The following is a 16,592-nucleotide window of genomic DNA, read 5'->3' as shown; positions in this document are numbered from 1 at the left end:
GGTTGGGGGGGGGGGGGGGGGGGGGGGGGAGGAGTAGTGTAGGGTGTATGTGTGTACTTGTGGATTTCTGTTTTAGTCCACAATTTTTCTGTGAATGTCATGGATCCAATTTTTTTTTTCCTCCAGTTGCTGTTGTTTGTTATAATATAGAATATTTTGGGATTGCTGCAAATGGGAGCTCAAATACAGAGGAACATATTTATCAAAGAGTTACAGTGATGGCTACAGTGCTAATTCAAGTATGACAGATGATGAACTAAGGTCTAGCATACTTATTGAGTATATCTATATTAATGATTTAGTGCACTTCGAGGGATTCTTTGTAAGGTGTGATTTTTGTATGGTGTCTGCTTTCTTGTTTCAAATGAAGAAAGCTATTGTTCCGTGCATAGATCTCTTCTTGATCTGGTTAGATATCTGTTGTAGTTGAAGCCTAAGTAGCTCGTATTTTGCTTCTTGGTAGATGGGAGATGCACAACTGTTAAGTAAGCAGTGTTCTAGTTGACTGGTAGGTTGAGGGAGTGGTGTTGTGTGTGGGTGTGTTGGGTTTTTGTTGGTTTTGGTTTGGTTGGTTTTTTTTTTTTTCCTTAAGATTTCCTTTTGTGGAGAATCTAGATGGACACAAAAAGTGCTAGCTCACTTTTTGTTTGCATGTTTCTCAGTATTAATTAGACGAAGCACCTCCTTAAGCAATTATTTTATGTGCATTTTTACTAGATATTTCCATCTTATTAAAGTAGTTCTTTATTCATACTTATAGTCATACATATGACCAGTGGCGTATGTTGTTGTACTGACACAAATGGAAAGAAGCTGAACCCTGGGTTTTTGGAGGGGTTTTGTGTTCGTTTTTTCCATTAAGTGTTGTTCTTAATTTACCAGCGGACCCTACAAGTTTTGCTTCCTGACCTTGCAGCCAAGGCTAGTCCTGCAGCCTCCACACTTATTCGAACCATAGCAAAACAGCTGAATGTAAACCGAAGAGAGATTTTAATTAATAACTTCAAATACATCTTCTCTCATTTGGTCTGTTCGTGCTCCAAGGATGAGCTTGAGCGGGCACTTCACTACCTCAAGGTAAATTGGCATTTGTTTTATTATACATGCAGATTAGGAGCAACAATTGATGAATAGTGAGCTTTCTGCTTTATTTAAGGTATTGCAAAGCATAGCTGGGTAAATTGTATATGCAGAAGTTTTGTTCTTGTTATTTATAATCTGTTCTATTGGCTCTGAGGAACTGTTGCAAGATATTCTGCAAACTTAAAAACCCATCTTATCTAGCATTAAGCTGATTGGAAGCTTTTTCTTTGATTTCTGTGGTAAATCAACCAGAGTCCAATGCGTCCTGTCTCTCAGTGTGCTAGTTCCATTGTGATGAAATGAAGACTTGGCTTCTGTTTGCAATTTGATTATAGAACGAGACCGAGATAGAACTGGGCAGCTTGCTGAGACAGGACTACCAGGGACTGCATAATGAATTATTGCTGCGTATAGGAGAACACTATCAACAAGTCTTCAATGGTTTGTCAATATTGGCTTCATTTGCATCTAATGATGATCCCTATCAGGGACCTAGAGAAATAACATCACCTGAACAAATGGTAAGGACATCAAAATATTAATGTTCAGTTTTGTTCAGTAATTTTTTTCTCCAGTCTAAGAGTGAAGACAATTTGACATCCTTTGAATGCCACTTATTTGAGGCAAAAAGTGGAGAAAAGGCTGGCATTTCACATAAAGTGTTCCTGTAATGGGGAGATACATACAAAGTATGCATTTAAAAAACCAAACACCACCCCCACCAAAAAAAACCCAAACACCTCCCCACCCCTCAAACACCAAAATCCTACCAAAACAAAAAACCCCACAGCCTAATAGGGATGTCTTTCATTAACACTGATGTTTCTTAAAGAGCAGTGTATGTATTTGGGATTCTTCTCATTTATCTTTCAGAATTAGTGTTTCATAGTTGCTTTTTAATTTCTTAAGCTTAGAAATGTGTTAATAGTAAGATTATTTGGATTTTCTCCTTTTTTTTCCTTTTTTTTTTTTTTTTTTTGTTTTGTTTTTCCCCTCCACAGGCTGATTATCTGCAACCTAAATTGCTTGGTATCTTGGCTTTTTTTAATATGCAGTTACTGAGTTCCAGTGTTGGCATTGAGGATAAAAAAATGGTGCGTAACTTAATTTTTAATATTAAAACAAAGATAAGCAAGGTCTATTTTAATATTCCAGACTCATGTGATTGTGCAAGTGTCACTGAAATCTCAAAGGTACTAAAGTTCCAACATGATTCTTGAAAACTGATAGTCTCACTGTGGGTAGGACTTCTGTGTAAGCTCAAAAGTTTTTGTTTTGTTTCTTTAATGGTCAGCTGATACACATACTTCAGTCAGACATAGGATATGTAACAAGTCAGTGAACCAGTAATTATAGAGGAGGAATCCAAGTTTATGTTTTTTATGTGTGGAAGAAACAAAGTGGAGGATGAAGCAATATGGGAGAAAACTGGAGTTGCTGCAGGGAGTAGGATTATAAGGGCACCAAAGGGCAAAGCTAAAGGAAATAAGATGCAAATCCAAGAGAAACCGGGCTTTATTGGTTTTGCTTCTCACAGAACAGCTCCTTTCAGCTTTACAGTAGAGAGCATTTAGAGAAATTAGAGCTCACAACTTGGACAAAGTCTGAAAATTCTGCTCTGCTGAGGCAGTGCTTCTAACCACAAGACAGCCCTTTTAGCCACCTCATAGAGGTAGTGCAGATGATTTCTGTAGGGAATTTTTCAGTGCTAGAATGTATATAACCTTCACATTGATGGACTGCATTTTCTCTTGTGTATTTTCCAGCTTTTTGCTTCTCAGATATTAACATTGAGATGCTCTCATTTTCGTAGCCCCATGTCTTCCTGCTTTCTGAATTTCTTCATTTGTTTAGCATTTCTTCTGCTGCACCTGCTATTGTTTCTATCTTTTCTTGTTCTGTTTTTCGTTCTTGGTGAGTTTCCCTTTCCGTGATCTTTCCTCAAGCTCAGGTTTCTTCCTGTATTACTGATATGTCATGCCGGATGTTGTACTACCTTGTTTGGTACAATGTTACTGTGACTGAAATTTCTGCATCTCAGTATTTCTCTTCTGTCTTTCATCAGTCCCATTGACAACTGAGCTATTGCCTGTTCTTTGAAGCTTAATAATCACTTCTGGCAGAAGTTGTACACCAATTCTGTTGTTGGTGTTTTGTTGTTTTGGTTTTTTTTGGTTTGGCTTTTTTTATTGTGAGTTTGTTTGGTTTGTCTGTATTACCAAAACCTGCTCTTTTCAGCTTCTAAAACTCTGGACATGTAGTCAATCATGTCTTATAACAGAATTCTATAACCATGAACTCCTTTGGTGTCCACAGTTCTTCCCTCACCCATCTGTCAACAGCCTAAATAACGACTTTTTTGTTACAATACTGTCATTACAGATTCCCTTGCGTTCTCTTTTCCTTTAACCCCCAAATTCTGTATTGAAACATCAGACTGAATTTGATATCTTATAGGGTATGATTTCTTAAGCCAGGGTAGCCTGTTTTTATTAGAAAATATGGCTTGTATATGTTTTACTGAGTACCTAATACACTAAAATTACTTTTCTCTATGTCTAGGCTTTAAATAGTCTTATGTCTTTAATGAAGCTCATGGGTCCCAAACATATCAGTTCAGTAAGAGTGAAGATGATGACTACACTGAGAACAGCGCTAAGATACAAGGATGATTTTCCAGAACTGTGTTGCAGGTGAACTGATAGTGTACCCAAACAGTGACATACCTGCTATTTCTGTCCTTGAATACACTGTTTTGTTTTGTTCTAGACAATAATCTAAACCAGAGCTGAAGTAACTTCAAATGATTCTCACAACTCGCCTAAAATGTCTTTATGCAGGGAAGAATCATTGATTACTATTGTTTTGTTGTCTCTTTTTGTTTAGAGCCTGGGATTGTTTTGTTCGAAGTCTGGACCATTCATACCTCGGCTCCTTGCTTAGTCATGTGATAGTAGCATTATTGCCCCTTATACATATCCAACCAAAGGAAACTACAGCAGTATTTTACTTTCTCATAGTTGAGAACAGGTACCGTACAAAATATTTTCAGTTATATTACAGGAATGGGGATAACCCTAAACTAAAGTTGTCCAGCACTGAGATGAGAAAACTTGGTTCTCTGCAAAATAGTATGTTGTTCTATAAAATTGTCACTTCTCTAAATGGCAATGAGATTTTTAAATTTGACAAGTGATAGCCTCATCTGAAAAGGTGTTTTTATATTGTCGTTATAAAAATACATGACACTGTGGCCAAGTTACAACCCATTCAGACACTTAACCCTGCCAGGTTTTCCGATTCTGTTTTTTTTTCTGCTGGTATGGAAAATGACTTCCCTCTACATGGCACACAGACAGAATAACAGTGATTGCTAACATTTGCTCTACTCTAGAGAGAAGTATATGGAGTTGGAAATAGGGAGGAAATTAGTTTTTTATTTGTTTCCTTCAGTAATTAGAGTTATAATTATGAAGTGCACAGAATTTAATGTTGGGTAAGATTTCATACATCCTTCAGTTGGTGGTTACACCAACTGAAAATAAAATCGAAGTCTAATACAAAAGGCTTAAATTTTTGTAACTTTACCTTTTTGAAGACAATGTTGAGTCTTAATTCTTTTTCGTTTTATGTTTCGTAGCTTAAAATTATGGGGGTTTTAGGAATAGTGATAGTTTTTATCTTAATTACTTTTGGGGGGGGTTTAATTTTTCTTGCACTATATCATACCAGCACTATTGAAAATAAAAAGTGGCAATAAGAACAATAAGGCTCTTGTAGAAGTCCGTAATAGCAAAATTGAAAGAAATTCCTTCATGTTAGGAACACAGAATTCTTTTTTTAGCTGTGTGTTTTCTTTTCTTATGAGGAAAACTGGAACTGGATTCACATCAAATGGGATTATTCTCACCCTTTGGCCAGTGTCCAAAATAAGGAGAGCTGATCCTGGTAGACATGAATGGCAATTTTGAAAACTTTGGAAAGAACTGTCTTTAAAAGAGAAAGTAATTTGAAGTATAGAGGAGAAATACCTGTGGCTTAATTGAGTAAAGAGAGAAACAAGTTGTTTAAGACATATACTTAATTAGATAAAAAATTAATGAAATTTACTTTTTTCTGCTTTTCAAGCTGTTGTTCTTCTAGTCATTACATTTCATTGCTTCCTTTTGATGGGTTCTTAAGATTTTTCTGAATCAACTAATGTTTTCTATGTTCTTTGCAATATTTTTTTTTGTAACGATTAGGGATGCAGTACGAGACTTCTTACATGAAATATATTTTCTGCCTGACCTTCCAGAGCTAAAAGAAATTCAAGTCGTCCTTCAGGAATACAGAAAGGTACAGCTTCAGCTTCTTTTACTTATTTGTTTATTTTTAATGCATCAAATGAATTCATGACAAGTGAGGAAAACGTGTAATGGTTATTGTTAAGCAGAAATAGTATTTATCTGTCTCCACAATAAAATAGAATTTGTGTATCGCAGGAATACTTTGAAGCAGGTTCTGATTCTTCTTTAGGAGTGAAATATGCTCATGCTTATTTAACATGCTTGTTTATGTAGCATCTCCTGAACTCTGACTTTTCATCTTTATGAGACTAAAGAGATTATAAGATTAAAAGTCAGCAGTATTAGCTATGGCAATGACTGTGTTACAAGAGAAGCTACTTTTAATTTGATCCCTCTTCCATATTCTCTTTAAAGGTGACAAAGTGTGTCTATTTTTAGGAGTACTCTATGGTCCGTTTCTTTTGCTTGCCCTCAGAATGGTTAGGTAATAGCAATTATTTAGTGGGAATGAGGTAACAAAAGTAAAAATTAATTTGATTTTAGATAATGAGGTATTCAAAGCAAAGGATTTTCTTTTGATTTAATAATTTTTATTTACACCATCATTATATTTACACAAAAGTGTAAATATAGCACCTTTTTGAGGAAAACATTTTAAAAAAAAGACAGGAAGACAGTGGTATATGCATATAGATGAGCGTGTAGGCAGAAAGGTGGTTGGCTCTATGTATTCTCACTTGTGTTATTTGAGATGCTGCTTAACTGTGTTCCTGTTATACTTAACTTCAACTTCTTATGTCATGTCTTGTTCAGGAATCCTCCAAAAGCACTGACTTGCAGACAACACTGCAGCTGTCTATGAGAGCTATTCAGCATGAGAATGTGGATGTTCGTATTCATGCACTTACCAGCCTGAAAGAAACATTATATAGAAATCAGGTATAAAAAATCTCCTTTAGTAGAATTAAAAATAAATCAAAGTAGCTTCTGCACCAACGATCTAAAACTCCTTACTGTTGCTGGGTGCTCACATGAACTGTGTTATTCTCCTCAATTTATTAAGCTAGCTGTTTCTTAATATAATGGGGAGAAGGGATTCTTTTTCATCATGTCTCCTTGTAAGAGGACTTTTGAATCCTCCAAATCTGTGTGGTGCTGATTCAGCAAGGCTAGTGGTACATTTCTTATCTTTTTTCAACTCCAAGGAAAGATGTATCTAAGAAGTCTATTTCAGCAATCAGTTATGTGGGCTTGTTCCCTGTTAGAACATGTATGGCTTTTTGCATCAGGAGACTAATACATTAAAACCAGCATTTTTTGTGTGTGAGTGTAATATCTGAAAGAATTAAAACGTGTGTGACCACCTCACACCTTTAATTTTTTCCTCTCTTCCTTCTTAGCCTTCCACCCTCAAAAATTTGAATCCATTGATCATATTCAAATAAATTTTATAGCCATGTACAAGTTGAAGACTGCTTTACAAATCTGTGTGGTTATTAGCCCAGAGGGGTGTATGTGACCTATTTAAAAAAAAAAAAAAATCTGTCCCCTTAGTAACTATAAGATTGTGGGACACTCTTTAGACAGAAGATAAAAAAAAAAAAAAGCTAGCTAAAAGAACAAAGAATCGTTGTGTATATTCCTGGCCAATCAGTAATTCTTGCAGCTCAGGTCAGCAAAATCTTGCCATGTCTTGCTTAGTTAGAAGTCTAGCAAAATAATTGAGGTAAATCAAACTTAATTAATTCCACAGCTTGTGCAACTATTTGCTCTGTTATGTTGGCTGTGGTTTCAGTTTTCATTAAACATAACAATGGCAAACATCTTCACATTAAGAGAAATTTTTTTTCTGTATTTGGACTAAATGTGAAACTGGGGAATAAAAGCTGGCCCAAAAATGAAAAAGAAAGGATATCCAATTAAAATGATGGGCATTGATTAAAGGACTTGAAACCCTGGGCTATTTAGGACTAAGAGTGAAGAAATGGCCAAAAAATGGGAAATAATAAGGATAGAAATGGCAGTGAAACCAGAACGTATGATAACAGCTGCATGAAAGAAATTGGAAGTACCAGAACACATGAGGAAAGGGACAGGTAAGTGAAAAAGATAATGTAGAAAAGAAGAGAGGGTCTTGGTAAGACAAGGAAAGACAATGAAGTTAGTAGAAAGGTGTATGATAATGAAATACAATATTAGCCATGACAGCATTATTAATTGAGGCCCAAATCCCTCATTATTCATTTGTTTAGCCCTCCCTAGGGTAACAAGCAATTTAGAGTTTATAGTTACTAAATGACAGTATTTGAATGACTAACCTAAAGTCATGGCTAAATGAAGTAGGAAGTAAGAGTGAATTACAGATGGAAAATTTCTGAGGTTATTTACCATAAACATGGTTGTAGAATAACTCATCTGTATTTTTCAACTTCCTAGGAAAAATTGATAAAGTATGTAACAGACAGTGAAACTGTGGAGCCAGTCATCTCCCAGTTGGTAACTGTACTTCTAATCGGCTGCCAGGATGCAAATTCTCAAGCCCGACTACTTTGTGGAGAATGTTTAGGTGAACTGGGAGCCATAGATCCTGGTAGGCTTGATTTTTCAACAAGTGAAACTCAAGGAAAACATTTTACATTTGTGGTAAGTGTTGCTGTAGTGTTTTGTTTAGCATTAAGGGTTTTTTAAAAGTACTTGGGAGTACGGAACCTCTTGTCTTTAGACCCTTTGAAAATCTATACTTGCTTTCTCATCTAAAACAGTTTAGAGTCAGGCTTCAAAGTGATTATTTGGAGATTAAAGATACAGCTATTACTCTGTTTTAATAACACTGGCATTCTGTTTGTGATTGAGGCTGGTGTGGAGGATCCGAATTTTGCCTATGGATTATTAATGGAACTGACCAGAGCATTCCTTGCTTATGCTGATAATGTTCGTGCTCAGGATTCTGCAGCATATGCGATTCAGGCAAGATACACGTTTAGATCCTTTTTTTTTTTTTTCACAGATTATTTCCTATCACACTGAACTTAGAATTATGCAATATAAATGTGTATTTTGAAGTACATGTTTAAATATTTGAAACTTCGTCTTATACAGCTTTAAATTACAAGGTAAAAGATTACTCAGGGTAATCTTTTTTTTTTTTTTTTTTTTTTAAAGTCCTCAGTGCTCACTTAGAATTATGAGGAGTTGTCAAATGAAAGAAGATTTGTTTGCTTTTGTGTCACAATATTTTGGGAGAGATCTGATGTTTCAGAGGTAACTAACAGTCCATACATAGTGATTCAAGGAGTAATCCTGGGACTGACATAGAAATAGTGCAGGTTCCATAGGCAGAAATGAAAAGCAGTAAGTATTCTGAAGAGGGTTTCTGCTTACACTTTTAGGAAGCAACTGAAAGGGAGCCTATGCTTATTTTCAGACTCTAGTCTTCTGTGCTGGTTTGCCAACTCCAAGCTGATTTGGTGGTTGTTTGGTTTTGCTTTTTGTTGTTGTTGTTTAATATCTTTGTGAAAACTTCAGGACAACTCTTTGCTCCTGGGGAAAATAAGTGACCCTATGTAGTCAGCAGAATATGAAAATTTCATTAGCTTATGCACAAGGAGGAATCGGACTAACTTCTAGTCCTGGTTTATTGGTAGATGTGAAGAATATGAGATAATGTGGTCCAAGCACCAACTGGCGAATCTGGGCGATCAATAGTTAGATGAAATCAACACTGCCTAGTAATAGGGGATTAACAATGTTGGATGAAAGTTTTGCAGTTATAATTTGTGAATTAAGCGTTCTGTAACTTCTATCTCATTACTTCTGGCTATACACCAGTTTTTGTTACACTGCTGTGGTCATGAAATTCCTTCGGTGCTAACTTGGTCATATAAACTATGCCTTTTCAGGAGTTATTGTCTATCTATGACTGTAGAGAGACAAACACTGACTGCCCAGGCTCCAGGCTTTGGAGGAGGTTTCCTGAGCATGTGCAGGAGATCTTGGAACCTCACTTAAATACAAGGTATATGACAACTTAAGCAATTTCTTCTCATAACAGCTTTAAAAACTTTTTTTTCCTCCAGGCTAGCAATAACTTCATTTGGTTTTGCAATTGTTACTCTTCTGTGAAGAGCGATATCTGTATATACAAAATTCACATAAGGTCTTTCTATGTAAATCTGAATTAGCACTTCCTTGAATGTAATTCTCTAGAAACCAAACGAGCAAAATTCTGAGCTCATACTTTGCCCAGATCTACCTGTTTGTCCCTAGAGCATTGTCATATACGATGTTTTGAAGCTTTTGTTTCTGTTTTCTTTCCTCTGTAAAAATTCTCACTAGGATTTGAGTTTGTACTCCAATATATTAATATCCCTTTACTGCTACCATTTATAGGAGGAGCACAGTGGGTTTTAATTTGACTTTTCATTTTGTTGAGTTAATCATAAAAATAATGTAAAGACAACTACAAATGATGTATGCACCTTAATTTGAAATTATCAACAATGTTTCTATTTCCTCATGAAGACAGTCATGCTCATCTCTAAGTTTTACCTTTTTAGAAAACAAACTTTTTGGCATTTCTTGGCTTTCATGTATGTTCTGGGTTTTTCCTGTCAAAAACATAGTACTCAAATATTTATCGAACTGCATTTCTTAAAACTGATTTGAACAGCACTTTGAAATATACTTAAAAATTCTGGTAATATGTTTGGTTGTTTGTATGTCATGTTTCATTTAAGAAGCTCTAGAATAAAAAATGTTGACTACTGAAAGTATTTTCTTAATTCTTTTTTAAAAGATTCAGAAGATGAAACCTAATATGATTCCAGTCAGGGAACTTCATAATTAATGATGTGCTATTGGTTTTTATTATATTAAATAAAAAAGTTAGTTTTATTAAATGGATATTCTAAAATTGCAGGTACAAGAGTTATCAAAAGGCTGTAAATTGGTCTAAGATGAAGAAGCCAATTTACTTAAGCAAATTAGGTGATAATTTTGCAGAATGGTCAGCGACTTGGGCAGGTTATCTTATAACAAAGGTAAGAGAATAAAGCTGCTCTCTATATTGGTATATGCAACACGGTTGGATGGGGGAATATGCCTATTCGCTATACGCCTGTTAAAGCATGTACCTACTTTTTGCATCATCAAGATAACCATGCACCTTCCCTTCCCCTGCATTGTTGCTTCTTGGCTAGGCTGCACAGGTAGTGTCAAAGCCAGAAGTCTAGGAAGTTTGCCCTTGTTCAGAGACTCTTGTATAGCTGAAGGCACTGACAGATGCTTGTGTAAAGTATCTGAAATGCTTCTGGAAAACCTCAAATTTACCTTCTCAGTTTCTGAAGGATTTCTTTTGTTCCCCCATAGCTCCAGAGTCCCAGCACATAAAAAGTACTTGTCCCTTTCTTCCTTTAGTCTTTCAAACATGTAAGTGACCCACTGAAAATTTCACTTCTAAGTCAGCCACTTTAAGAAGTGAATTTAATTGCAATAGCTCGGTAGCTACGTTGTCCTCTTTCTATTTCAGAGAAGAATTTAATGTCTTCCTAAGTTCCTACTTTTTGCAGGCTTTTAAGGGCAGAAGAGAGGCTGAGTGCAGTAGTAGACTCTTGGCCTTAAGGTTTCTTCTATGGCCAGTGCAAGTTCATAATGGTGTAGAAACCATGGGCAAGTGGATCATGTAAGCAATGCTTGCCTGTCTTTTTGTGGTATCAGCAACTGATGCACGTAATAGCAGCTGCCATCTGGCATCCCTGTTGCAGTTTTAAGTCTGATGAACCTTCCGTAGGAGGTAAGTATCTTAAAATTGTTTGATGGAATAGAATTTGTATTTGTCAACAAAAAGAAACCTGTTAATTGTTCAGGCATTTGCACTTTTGTAGTGATGCTTTTCCTAGAAATAATGTTTTTCTATAGGTGCGGCATGATCTTGCCAGAAAAGTTTTCAATTGCTGCAGTATTATGATGAAGAATGACTATAAAGTTACAATTTATCTGCTTCCGCACATCCTTGTCTATGTTTTGTTGGGATGCAGTCAAGAAGATCAACAAGAGGTGAGATGTATAAGATGGTAGTGTTCTTCATAGGAGCTGTTCAGCTCTGCAGAATTACTGTAGACCTACATGAACAAATTTTATAGGTGTTATACTCCTTTTCCTGTATTAATAATACAAATTTGCTGCCAGGATTTTGAATATACTCATACAAGTTTGTGTTGAACTGCTGTTCTGTGGATTTCCATCTATTTCTTCAGTAGGGCCTAGGATGAGATATTATGTGGTTAATGATGACTGCAGTAAACATCAAGAGCTGGAGTGGGTACGAAGAGGAAAAGAGTGCAACACAAACAAGGAATAAATTTAACTTGTGTACTTCCAAGAATTCAGACCCATAATTTTCTGCCTCCCTTGCATACACTTACAATTTAAGTGAAAAAACTACTTAGCTAGCAGATTCATGCAGAACAGGATTCATAGATGTCTTGTAGCAAAGGAGGGATAGGAGAGAAAAGAGTCATCCAGTCTGCTTTCCTTCAGTTTGCTTTAGCAGAAGTTGAAGAGACCGAAAAATATAACTTACATTCTTTTAATTTGAAATTTCATAGCGAAGATATCTGTCTTTAAACATTGTGGGTGTGTAGAGGTGTGTGATGATTCTTGTTTGAACAAGTTCGTCCACAGTAAGCATCTGTTATGTGTATTAACTTGTATTCCACTGACTAAAACAAACAGGAAGCAGGTCTTTCAGCATGGTATTTACTTAAGCAAAAAAGTAGATCTGTGATCTGGTAGCCAGTAGATAACTTGAAGTACTGTATTTGCAGCAGAAGTGCAGTAGCATTGATTGTGTCTTGAAACCTAGAATTCCAGTAATTGTGATGGTTACTCTGAACCCAAGGGTTTGCTTTTCAAAGGCTTCTTCCTGTGTGGAATCTCCTGACAACTGCTACTTGGTTTGCCTTTTCTTCCTCTTAAGATTTTGAGACAAACAGAGCTTGCAAATAAGCCCAAAATTAATTAAATATACAGTTAAAATATCTAGTATTTTAGTTTGATTTTTGTGTTAATTGCTGTTTCCTACTATTTTGATGCCTGTATGGTGCTTCTGTCTTTTATCATATTAATGTTTGTGTAGGTTTATGTGGAAATCATGGCTGTTCTGAAACATGATGACCAGTCTACCAGGAGACTTGAAGACAGTGCATCTGATCTAAGTCAGCTGAGCACACAGACAGTGTTCTCCATGCTTGATCATCTAACTCAGTGGGCTAGACATAAGTTTCAAATACTTATTGCTGAGAAAAATACTGGCAAGTCTAGCAAAGACAGAGGTGATCTAAAAAGTGAGTGATGCTTAATTTATTTAATGTAGCATTTACATTCTTCAGATAAGTATTTAAATTTGCCACTTCACAATATGACCCCTTAAGAATGCAATATTACTATATGTTAGTCTATGATTTTTTTACTATTATGCTGTGACTTCCACCACCTCCCACCCCAAATCCATTGGTTTGAATGTCTGTTGCAAGAAATACAGATTCAAAATGAAAAAATAAAATGTTACTTTCTTGGTAGTTTTCTAAAGGTTCAGTTTAACACATTGTGTGCTGTCTTGCAAGATGTAGGAAGTTCACCAGGATTGTTTTAAATAAATTATTGTTGACAGAAGAGAAAAATGTGTTCTTAAATTAATCAGATCTCACTAAATTGTGAAATGAATTAATTGAATTTAGTTGCATAAGGTAATTTTTATAAATGAAACCTCAATGGACAGACTTTTTAAAATGTCTTTTTTCTATAGCATCAAGTGAGGACTATGGAGAATACCAAAATGTGACACGTTTTCTAGACCTCATACCTCAGGATACACTAGCTGTGGCTTCCTTTCGCTCTAAGGCTTACACAAGGGCTGTGATGCACTTTGAATCATTCATCACAGAGAAGAAACAAAATATTCAGGAGCATCTTGGATTTCTTCAGGTTCTGAAGTTCTTTTCAGTTTTCGCTTGTTTTATTTTAAAATGAAAGTAGACATTGATGAATAAAGCTTTGTCAAATTCTTCTTTGAGATGGGAAGAAGAAAACATGTAGTCAGGCTCTTGCAGTTGGATACAAGTGTTTAGTCATTGTCTTTCAGCAATATTTAGTACTTCCCCTTGCGTGGCATGCTTCTTATATGAAAAGGAAGGAGTAACTTTGTAGTTTATAATAAAAGATTGTAAGATCCTGAAAATAATTAGATGTGTTTTTGTTGAAAGTATAGCATTTATTGCTTTTAGTTAGCTCTGTGCCGTTTGTCAGAGAAAACACAGCTAACTATAATAACAACAACAAAAAAAAACCTAAACACATTTGAAGGAAAGCTAAGTGCCTTTTTCTAAAGTAGAGAAAGAGCTAATGCTAAGGGTGTTGAAAATTATTTAAATTCTTTTCAAGTATTTTAACCTGTGGGATTAGCCTGTTTGTGGTTCCTTATGGTTTATATTCCTCAGTGACATTTCAAATTTGAAAAACTTAGTATGTTGCTTTTCCATCTTAAGTAATCTGCAGCTTCATGTTATACAACTTTATCATGTAATAATAGGGTATTTTGTCCTTTGTACAGATTGTTTCAAGTAACTTGATGTGGTATTCTTTCTGTAGTACGAGATCATGAGTATTACAGTATGCTGTAGTAGGGGTGAACTTCAGAAGTAGTCCAGCAAAACTGACATTTTCCATGAAAGCTTAATGCCAAGAAGTCATACAGAGTAGTTTGTTCTCCATTTTCAAGAAGATGCATGATTCTGAGCATGTTATATATAAAATATCGTCATTTTGTCTTAAGAGTTGTTTTTAATGTCCATTTCCAATTCTGTTTGAATAAAGAAATTGTATGCTGCTATGCATGAACCAGATGGAGTAGCTGGGGTGAGTGCAATTCGGAAAGCAGAACCATCTCTCAAAGAACAAATCCTTGAACATGAAAGTATTGGTTTGTTAAGAGATGCAACAGCCTGTTATGATAGGGCTATCCAACTGGAACCTGATCAGGTAAATCCAAGACAAATTCTTTAGTTATTTTTTAACATATATATAATAGTGTTTTTTTAATCTCCTTAACTAACTCAAGACTAAGCCAAAAATACCTCTTCAGAGTATTTAAGTAACATGGGCGCATGAGACTTTACTGCAGCAGTTGCTGAATAATTACTGCTATTGGAAGTGTCTTATGAACTGAAATACATCTCTTACTGGGTTTATACTGTAATTTGCAGGCTTGGGTTAATAGTTGGATGCTTATGCCCAGGTTTTTGCTAGGATAGCTTACCAATTAAAGTTCAGTCTTTGCTTGGCAAGGCGTGGAATTGGGTTGCTTAAATATCAATCAGTACTGGTACATGCCAAGAGAACTATTAAAGCAAGTTACCACTGATTTTATTCAAAGTAATTTTGACTTACTATTTTTGATTATTGACATCCAGGGAAAATGTTCATAATATAAGAGCTCTTGGAAACTGATTAAAGAAAACTTGTAATTATTTGTCTTCCATTCCCCTTCTTTTATTTGGAATATATAAGTATAAGGTACTGTAAAGCTGAGCTGTACTGGAAAACCATCATGCTTTTCATATGCCAAAGTGAATATACAGAGATGTGATGATAAATGCAAAAAGAAAGTTGAAGACATGTATTACCCTTTCTATATTTGAAATACTCTTCTAATGGAAACTAGTAAAAAGTTTCCTACAATAGGGTATCCGTGTGGTTTCTTGCACTTCCCTATGAAGCAGTGGTTATCTAGCACAGCTGATAACAAGTATAGTAAATAGAGTGTTTTGATGGCCCTGCTTCATTCCCAGAATATGGAAAACATTTTATGAAGAGTGAAATTGCTTTGGGTTTGGGTTTTTTTTTCTTCCTGTGACTTCTTTCTTGTTGTTGTTAATTTCTTTAAATCAAATTTTTATTCACAACTCTGATATGGGTATTAATAAATCAACATCAAACTATATTTGTGGTGAGGCGCATTTCAAAAATTGCCAATGGTGATTTAAGTTCTTTGGTAATCCTAGACTTTTTTTAATTTTGAATGTTCATTTAGCATATGGTGCAATTGGTTATGCCTGTTCATATTATAAAAAACATCCAAATGGACATATTTCCTCCTTCAGACTGCCATGAACTTCGTTAATGTATGTGTGGGTTTTTTCATGTTTGTTTTTTTTTGTTGTTTCTCCCCCCCCCATTTCTAGATTATTCATTATCATGGTGTAGTGAAGTCCATGTTAGGCCTTGGTCAGTTATCTACTGTAATTACTCAGGTCAATGGAGTGCTTGCAAACAGGTACTGTAAGCATCTAATACAATGTTTATTTGAGTAATGTGAATCTCTTGTGTTACACCTGTGTCTCAATAGCCATTTTTGCACGTTATCAAGCATTTAAGGCTTATCAAGCATATCCAGTTAGTAGTGTGAAGCTAGAAAACTTTAAGTGCTTTGTCTATAAATCATTTATTTCAAGACTGCTGGAAATGTTAGTACTTTTTGTCTGCACTGTGTGCAGTGTTGATATGTGCTTTAGTTTGTTAAATAGAATCTTTCATTCATTGTCTTGTATGTTACTGGTTCTATAGCTGTTCAATAGCCTAACAGGATAAATGAATTGGAAGATGGTAATTTTAAAAACGTGCCATGGAAGTTAAATACACTACTTGGAAACTGAATTTATGGGATCAAGTTGTACAGCTATTATTTGTTATCAATGCATATCCTTTGGTTTTATTGAATTTTATTAGAAGCAAGCTTACCTTGCTTCTTTTCAAGAGAAGTTTTGTATAAAGAATATTTGCTAATATAATGTAGGACTAGCATACTGAGGGGGGAAAGGGAAAAAAAAAATTAGTTCAGCACAAACTTTTATTGCCTTTGTTTTTCTTTTAATAGGTCTGAATGGATTTCTGAATTGAATACTTACAGAGTAGAAGCAGCCTGGAAACTGTCACAGTGGGATTTACTGGAAAATTATTTGGCTTCAGGTAAGTTATGATATCAAAAGATGAATACTTCCTTGCATTTCTGAACAAGTGTATGTTTTAGTCTAATCATCTTGAATAAAGGGGCAACTGTTGTAATTTTTTTGTCTTGGGTTTTACTGGGCAGAGGGTTGGTTCTGACAGTCTTCTACATTTTGTAAATGTATTTTATTGTAAACTTTATAGTCTTTGAGTAGAAAT

General features: G+C 35.3%; 1 protein-coding gene across 1 annotated transcript in view; it reads left to right on the top strand.

Moving 5' to 3' along the window:
* ATR (ATR serine/threonine kinase) overlaps nucleotides 1-16,592 on the top strand; it is a 43,096-nt gene that overhangs the window by 12,283 nt on the left and 14,221 nt on the right. Inside the window, exons 15-32 of the mRNA XM_010568425.1 lie at nucleotides 127-239; nucleotides 883-1,077; nucleotides 1,419-1,604; nucleotides 2,085-2,177; nucleotides 3,646-3,776; nucleotides 3,970-4,113; nucleotides 5,328-5,421; nucleotides 6,186-6,311; nucleotides 7,809-8,015; nucleotides 8,226-8,339; nucleotides 9,272-9,387; nucleotides 10,291-10,411; nucleotides 11,289-11,426; nucleotides 12,508-12,715; nucleotides 13,177-13,355; nucleotides 14,244-14,408; nucleotides 15,611-15,702; nucleotides 16,303-16,394. Of these exons, the coding sequence (XP_010566727.1) occupies nucleotides 127-239; nucleotides 883-1,077; nucleotides 1,419-1,604; nucleotides 2,085-2,177; nucleotides 3,646-3,776; nucleotides 3,970-4,113; nucleotides 5,328-5,421; nucleotides 6,186-6,311; nucleotides 7,809-8,015; nucleotides 8,226-8,339; nucleotides 9,272-9,387; nucleotides 10,291-10,411; nucleotides 11,289-11,426; nucleotides 12,508-12,715; nucleotides 13,177-13,355; nucleotides 14,244-14,408; nucleotides 15,611-15,702; nucleotides 16,303-16,394 (2,514 nt within the window). The remainder of the gene's footprint in view (nucleotides 1-126; nucleotides 240-882; nucleotides 1,078-1,418; nucleotides 1,605-2,084; nucleotides 2,178-3,645; nucleotides 3,777-3,969; nucleotides 4,114-5,327; nucleotides 5,422-6,185; nucleotides 6,312-7,808; nucleotides 8,016-8,225; nucleotides 8,340-9,271; nucleotides 9,388-10,290; nucleotides 10,412-11,288; nucleotides 11,427-12,507; nucleotides 12,716-13,176; nucleotides 13,356-14,243; nucleotides 14,409-15,610; nucleotides 15,703-16,302; nucleotides 16,395-16,592) is intronic.

The sequence above is a fragment of the Haliaeetus leucocephalus genome, unplaced genomic scaffold (assembly GCF_000737465.1).
Source record: "Haliaeetus leucocephalus isolate CR32 unplaced genomic scaffold, Haliaeetus_leucocephalus-4.0 Scaffold240, whole genome shotgun sequence".
NCBI lineage: Eukaryota > Metazoa > Chordata > Aves > Accipitriformes > Accipitridae > Haliaeetus > Haliaeetus leucocephalus.
The sequence above is the reverse complement of the archived record's forward strand: the minus strand, read 5'-3'. Positions and strand labels throughout refer to the sequence as shown.